The sequence below is a fragment of the Triticum urartu genome, chromosome 3A (assembly GCF_056163025.1).
Source record: "Triticum urartu cultivar PI428250 chromosome 3A, HENAU_Tu73, whole genome shotgun sequence".
NCBI classification, from domain to species: Eukaryota; Viridiplantae; Streptophyta; class Magnoliopsida; order Poales; family Poaceae; genus Triticum; species Triticum urartu.
Window position 1 is genome coordinate 244,713,552 of NC_141875.1, and position 7,380 is coordinate 244,720,931.

The following is a 7,380-nucleotide window of genomic DNA, read 5'->3' on the forward strand; positions in this document are numbered from 1 at the left end:
CAAATTGCAACAGCGTAGCAACCAACCATATCAGCTCACAGATCAGACCACTAATCAACCATGCATCTAGATCAAACCCTAGCTGCAGCTCAGATCTAGCTAGAAGGAACAGGGAGAAAGGGGGATTAAACTCACAGAGGCCATGGCTGCAGCTTGAGGACGAGGGGGGACGGTGGTGGAAGATGAACGCCGGCCGGTGAAGGAGCTCCGACGCCGTGGACCGCCGGTCGATGAAGATGTGCCGCTTACCTGCTCGTCGGTGCCGATGCGCGTCGGCGGGAAAGCGCGAACGGAGGAAGAATGGTGGCGGGAGTTGGGGCGGTGAGTGAGGGGCTAAATAGGGGTGGAGCGGCGGGAGGTGAGCCGAAATCCTCTCGCCGATTTTTCGGCGACGCGGGCGAGCTCGCGCCATCTCCCCTGCTCGCACGAGGGGCGAAGCGCGTCGCCCTCCCCTACCTCGCCCGAGTCAGGCTCGCGAGCTACTGCCAATTCATGCGTTTCCCCTGGGCCTGGCCTGGACGTGCTTTAAGTTTCGTGCGATGCGGGCCGCACAGTGAATGCAGGAAACCAAACGGGCCAAATTCTTCCCGCCCGGGCCAGACTGGGCCTAATGCAGGCAACCAAACACGCCCCTAATGTCTGAGTTGGTAAATAGTCTTCACGGTTTATTTTTGTCCCACCTTTTGCTGGATTTTTTCGTCTTTCCTCCCACCTCTCACGTAATCCCTCGCACGCCAAACAAACCCACTTTACGAGGAAGGGATGCCTCCAGGTACTACCCTCGCAAGTAAGAAAATCGAACGAAAAAAAGCCGACGAAAGAAGATCAACGAAAAAATCGCTTCCTCGTAACGTGCGAACGAGCGAAGCCTCCAGGGTGCCCTCGAGCGACGCCACACCAGATCCCATCGCCACCGCCCTCGCACTCGCATCCCTTCGTCGCTGCCCTCGCACATCAAGCCGCCGCTGATCCCTGCGCTACGTCGATGGGAGCCATCGATCGTCTTGCTACGAGGACGATCCCGTTGAGGAGCCGCCGCCGATCACGCCTAGGATCCGATGCCGATCCCCTTCAGGAGCCGACGCCGATCCCTTGAGCCAGCGTTGATCCCCGTTGAGGAGCCGCCGACGAGATCATTGCGGATATAGGTATATCTGAAGTTTATACACAGTTCACCACCTCACCGCCGCCTACGCAACCCATGCCTCACCCATGATCTTGTAGAAAGGAGATGGCCGAGGTAGCCGCAGATGCGCAGACGCAGGTGGCCTCGGGGTAGCGGCGGCGCCTGCAATCGGCGCCCTTTTCCAAGGGCCTGCTGCAGCTCCCTTCTTTCTGGAGTCACCCAAACAACCAACCATCATGCACCGTGCCCCGCGCTCCCGCCATCGGATTCCGTCCGCGTCTGCCACCATGCGATTGCCTTCCTCCCTCAGGTACGCCCCCCCTCGTTCGGATCGTGAGGGAGAGAACCATATCAAGATCGAGGCCATGTGAACCCCTTGCTAATATTGAGATATATCGGGATACTTACAAACAACGCGAGTGTACTTGTCTGCATCAAGATGAGCCCATCGGTGCTGAAATATGAAACGGTTGCTGCCGTCCCGCCATGTTGGAATAAAAGTTACATGATTCTATACTTCTTCTATTGCCGATCTTGCCATGTTGGAGAATGTCGCTCGCAGTTAATTTCTATAATCTGCACTGCAAGCTAAAGGTGTGCAATTTCTATTGGGTCCTTATATAGAAATTTGGACAATATATAAGGATCAATATAGATTTTGTTCCGTTCCGATGAACAGATCCTTCAATGGACCTATTCTAATACATCAGCCATACATAGTTGGTACATATAAATTATATAAATGGATTCAGTCAGATTTAATTTGTTTCATGTCCATGACAATTCTCTTATCTTTTGATGCGCATTTTCCGTAGGGACATACTTGGTGTGAAAATTACGTTCTTGTTTTAATATCTAATCAATATTAGGAACTACGTATGTATCCGTGTTTATTCTGTACCACTTCTGATCTAATAATGTGCCTACTTTTGTACAGTGCCCTTAACTGAAGTTGGTTATTCATGCTGGCACGAATTGGGCTGGCAAAATGCTGACAGAGGAGCAGAAGACTATGCAAGGATGTATGTGCCAAAATTGACGGGCAAGTAATGTTGACGGGTAATTAACAAGGCGGCGGTGCTGCGCGAGGCGGTCAAGTTCGAGGTCGCGAGTTGCTGCGTCCACGGATGTCCGTCGCTGCATCTTCATTCTCCTCACCTCCCCCGTCGACTGCATCTTCAACCTCCATCCGCCGCCGCCGTCCATGGGATGGTTAATGGAAGGAGAAGCTTGTGGTGTGGCTCAGCCCGGTGGCTCTGAAACTCCACCATATAACGTAGGATGATCCTGCCTCCTTGATGGAGAATATTCTGGCTTATGAAGTTTGTGTCTGACTCACCATTAAATTGTTCAGTGTGCTCGCTTGTGGTTTCATCCAATCAGGAATGTGAGTCATGCTATAGTTGGTAAAACAACATGGGAGGAAGATTAATGTTGTTTAGGATTTGGCACATCTTCTTTTCTGAAAGGATTTTAATGTGCTGCATTGATATGCCTTTTCTATTTGATAAATTGATATGCAAAATGCCCTTTTGGAAATTGTGGTTTTCTTCTGTATTTTTGTCCTAATATAGAATGTTCTATTGCTGGATTGAATTACTCTCTCAGCATTTTTTTTGACATATTATAATGCTCAGTTTGTTTACAGGATGTTGAATGTTGTCCAAGGAAGGAATCAGTGCCGAGGTAACTTCTTTCGTAAAATATATTTTCAGTGTAACTATCGATATGATTTTTCTACGTGGTACATGCCATGAATACTAACTTATTTTCTACTCATATGGTTTAATAGGTAATCAACCTTCGATCAATCAGGCCACTGTATAGAGCTGCCATAAAAGCATATGTTAGGAAACCAAATAGATTGGTGGTTCTAGAAGAAGGCTCCCCCCAGCATCGTGTTGGTGCTGAGATATGGCTCTCTCTCTCTCTCTCTCTCTCTCTCTCTCCACACACATCATGTTAGGTTTGAGCAGGCCAACCCTTCTCCAATTATTCATTCGAATATACAGATTCTCCAATTATAAGAAAGAAGAATTTGATAAATTAGAGAGAGATATGCTTTCATAAATTGCTCATCCCTGAAGGTTACAAATTCAAGTGTTGGGTTCGAAGGATGAAGCAAATCCCAACTCCCAAGTAACATGTTAATATATGTTGATGCACATTTGTTTTTACTTTGCTTTAGGTTCGCATGCGTTGACAGAGATTTCATCAACGTCGCCTCCATTTTGTTGGTGAACCTACCTTTCCCTCTAAGGTTTGTGTTTCCCCCTTTTGATAGTATTTTTTTATTTTCTTGCTCAAGCCACAGATTCTATGCCTGCATATTGTTTACTTTATCCTCGCTGCAGCGACCTTGCATATGGTCATTGGGTGCTGATCGCCTCCATGTCTTTGGTGAGCCCCATGGCTCTCTCGTTCTTTTGATTTTGTTTAGTTTGTTAGATTTATGAAGAGCTCTTCCATTCCAAATTGAGAAACCTATGTTGCTTTCCTATGTTGGTCCAAAAGGCCATTTCTTTGATACAGTTTATTATCAGCAAAGTCTTTAGCCAAAACTGCATTTGACTGGTTCAGTTTGTGCTGCAGATATTTCATTGATAATTTTGTCTCTTTACGTGCCCAGCTACATTATGAAGAAGAAGATTGCTGGTCGAAAAGGCCATTTATTTTATTGAAGAAATTGGCAAGGATGTATTTTCAGTACATTAGGATTTTTGGTAGTCTCATGGTTCTGCTAGGAAGATACCGTTGCTACCAGGTCAACAATCCCCCCTTCAATAATATTTGATTTATATTTTTTTTATGCCATTCATCGAATCAATGTGGCTTACAATGACCGCTCGTATGTTTTGATTGTAGTATTTCTCTATGCTATTTCACTATTTTGGACTCATGTTCTTTTCATTGTGATGTAATAAGTGAAATAAATTGGGTCTAATTCTTTGTGTAGACATAGGTGTTTTAAAGAAATATATGGCTTGTTTTATTTTTGGCCCTTTCTTCCTAGCCATTGGATATGCACCTTGTTGGGGAACGTAGTAATTTTTAAAAAATAATCCTACGCACACACGGGATCATGGTGATGCATAGCAACGAGAGGGAGAGTGTGTCCATGTACCCTCGTAGACCGAAAGCAGAAGCGTTAGCACAACGCGGTTGATGTAGTTGTACGTCTTCACGACCCGATCGATTCAAGTACCGAACGCACGACACCTCCGAGTTCAGCACACGTTCAGCTTGATGACGTCCCATGAACTCCGATCCAGCATAGCTTTATGGGAGAGTTTTGTCAGCACGATGGCGTGATGACGGTGATGATGATTCTACTGACGCAGGGCTTCGTCTACGCACCGCTACGATATAATCGAGGTGGATTATGGTGGAGGGGGGCACCGCACACGGCTGGAAGAGATCAACAAATCAACTTGTATGTTCTAGGGTGCCCTCTTGCCCCTGTATATAAAGGAGCAAGGGGAGGCCGGCCGGCCCTGTAGGGCGCTCCAGGAGGAGTCCTCCTCTTAGTAGGAGTAGGACTCCCCTTTCCTACTCCTACTAGGAGGAGGAAAGGAAGGGGAAAGGGGAGAAGGAAGGAGAGGGGGGAAAGGGGGCCGCGCGCCTTGCCTCCTCTCTTCCACCACTTGGCCCATGAGGCCAAATACTTCTTCCCCGTATTCCCGTAACTCCTCGGTACTCCGAAAAATACCTGAATCACTCGGAACCTTTCCGATGTCCGAATATAGTCATCCAATATATCGATCTTTACGTATGACCATTTCGAGACTCCTTGTCATGTCCCCGATCTCATCGGGACTCCGAACTACCTTCGGTACATCAAATTACAAAAACTCATAATACCGATGGTCACCGAACGTTAAGTGTGCGGACCCTACGGGTTCGAGAACTATGTAGACATGACCGAGACACGTCTCCGGTCAATAACCAATAGCGGAACCTGGATGTTCATATTGACTCCTACATATTCTACGAAGATCTTTATCGGTCAAACCGCATAACAACATACGTTGTTCCCTTTGTCATCGGTATGTTACTTTCCTGAGATTCGATCGTCGGTATCTCAATACCTAGTTCAATCTCGTTACCGGCAAGTCTTTTTACTCGTTCCGTAATGCATCATCCTGCAACTAACTCATTAGTCACATTGCTTGCAAGGCTTATAGTGATGTGCATTACCGAGAGGGCCCAGAGATACCTCTCCGACAATCGGAGTGACAAATCCTATTCTTGATCTATGTCAACTCCACGAACACCACCGGAGACACCTGTAGAGCACCTTTATAATCACCTAGTTATCTTGTGACGTTTGGTAGCACACAAAGTGTTCCTCTGGTATTCGGGAGTTACATAATCTCATAGTCATAAGAACATGTATAAGTCATGAAGAAAGCAATAGCAGTAAACTAAACGATCAAGTGCTAAGCTAACGGAATGGGTCAAGTCAATCACATCATTATCCTAATGATGTGATCCCGTTAGTCAAATGACAACTCATGTCTATGGTTAGGAAACTTAACCATCTTTGGTTAATGAGCTAGTAAAGTAGAGGCATACTAGTGACACTCTGTTTGTCTATGTATTCACACATGTACTAAGTTTCCGGTTAATACAATTCTAGCAAGAATAATAAACATTTATCATGAAAAAAGAAATAAATAATAACTTTATTATCGCCTCTAGGGCATATTTCCTTCAGTCTCCCACTTGCACTAGAGTCAATAATCTAGTTCACATCGTCATGTGATTTAACACCGATAGTTCACATCTATATGTGATTAGTTCACATCTCCATGTGACTAACACCCAAAGGGTTTGCTAGAGTCAATAATCTAGTTCACATCGCTATGTGATTAAAACCCAAAGAGTGATCATGTTTTGCTTGTGAGAGAAGTTTAGTCTACGGGTCTGCAACATTCAGATCCGTATGTACTTCGCAAATTTCTATGTCTACAATGCTCGGCACGGAGCTACTCTAGCTAATTGCTCCCACTTTCAATATGTGTCCAGATTGAGACTTAGAGTCATCTAGATCGATGTAAAAAGTTTGCATCAACGTAACTCTTTACGACGAACTCTTTTATCACCTCCATAAGCGAGAAATATTTCCTTAGTCCTCTAAGGATAATTTTGACCGCTGTCCAGTGATCTACTCCCAGATCACCATTGTTCTCCTTTGCCAGAATCATGCTAAGGGACTGGTAAACATCATATCATACTTTATAGAACCTATGACTGAGGCATAGGGAATGACTTTTCATTCTCTTTCTATTTTCTGCTGTGATCGGGTTTTGAGTCTTTACTCAACTTCACACCTTGCAACACAGGCAAGAACTTCCTTCTTTGACTGTTCCATTTTGAACTACTTCAAAATCTTGTCAAGGTATGTACTCATTGAAAAAACTTATCAAGCGTCTTGATCTATCTCTATAGATCTTGATGCTCAATGTGTAGGCAGCTCCATCGAGGTCTTTCTTTGAAAAACTCTTTTCAAACACTCCTTTATGCTTTCTAGAAAATTCTACATTATTTCTGATCAACAATATGTCATTCACATATACTTATCAGAAATGATGTAGTGCTTCCACTCACTTTCTTGTAAATATAGGCTTCACCACAAGTCTGTTTAAAACCATATGCTTTGATCACTTTATCAAAGTATATATTCCAACTCCGAGATGCTTGCACCAGTCCATAGATGGATTGCTGGAGCTTGCTCACTTTGTTAGCACCTTTAGGATCGACAAAACCTTCTGGTTGCATCATATACAACTCTTCTTTAAGAAATCCATTAAGGAATACAATTTTGACATCCATTTGCCAGATTTCATAAAATGCGGCAATTGCTAACATGATTTGGACGGACTTTTAAGCATCGATACGAGTGAGAAAATCTCATCGTAGTCAACACCTTGAACTTGTTGAAAACATTTTGCGACAATTCGAGCTTTGTAGATAGTAACACTACTATCAGTGTCCATCTTCCTCTTGAAGATCCATTTATTCTTAATGACTCACCGATCATCTTGCAAGTCAATCAAAGTCCATACTTTGTTCTCATACATGGATCCTATCTCAGATTTCATGGCCTCAAGCCATTTCGCGGAATCTGGGCTCATCATCGCTTCCTCATAGCTCGTAGGTTCGTCATGGTCTAGTAACATGACTACCAGAAAGGATTACCGTACCACTCTGGTGAGGACCATACTCTGGTTGTCCTACGAGGTTCGGTAGTA

The 7,380-nt window shown here is 44.7% G+C and overlaps 1 protein-coding gene across 10 annotated transcripts; it reads left to right on the forward strand.

The window, feature by feature from the left end:
* The first annotated feature begins 773 nt into the window (after positions 1-773).
* LOC125543691 (uncharacterized) lies at positions 774-4,118 on the forward strand. 10 transcript variants are annotated; one of them, XR_015618673.1, is made up of 7 exons: positions 778-1,148; positions 1,225-1,436; positions 2,064-2,402; positions 2,775-2,812; positions 2,919-3,386; positions 3,481-3,526; positions 3,719-4,070. XR_015618673.1 is itself a non-coding variant. In XM_048707148.2 (7 exons), the coding sequence occupies exons 3-7, from the start codon at positions 2,331-2,333 to the stop codon at positions 3,728-3,730; spliced, it is 240 nt and encodes a 79-aa protein (XP_048563105.1). In that variant the 5' UTR covers positions 779-1,148; positions 1,225-1,436; positions 2,064-2,330; the 3' UTR covers positions 3,731-4,118. The 10 variants fall into 10 exon arrangements, 5 of the variants coding, with proteins under 5 accessions (XP_048563103.1, XP_048563102.1, XP_048563105.1 ...); XR_015618672.1 differs by having other exon boundaries at positions 3,756-4,070; XM_048707148.2 differs by having other exon boundaries at positions 779-1,148; positions 3,315-3,386; positions 3,719-4,118.
* The last annotated feature ends 3,262 nt before the right edge of the window (positions 4,119-7,380 follow it).

Bases quoted from the DNA above. Each gene is read 5' to 3' on its own strand.
- LOC125543691 (XM_048707146.2), top strand. From the start codon at position 2,331: ATGGGATGGTTAATGGAAGGAGAAGCTTGTGGTGTGGCTCAGCCCGGT. The intron at 2,813-3,314 runs GTAACTTCTTTC...ACTTTGCTTTAG, and splicing joins AGGAAGGAATCAGTGCCGAG to GTTCGCATGCGTTGACAGAG. The intron at 3,527-3,718 runs GTGAGCCCCATG...TTTGTGCTGCAG, and splicing joins TGATCGCCTCCATGTCTTTG to ATATTTCATTGATAATTTTG.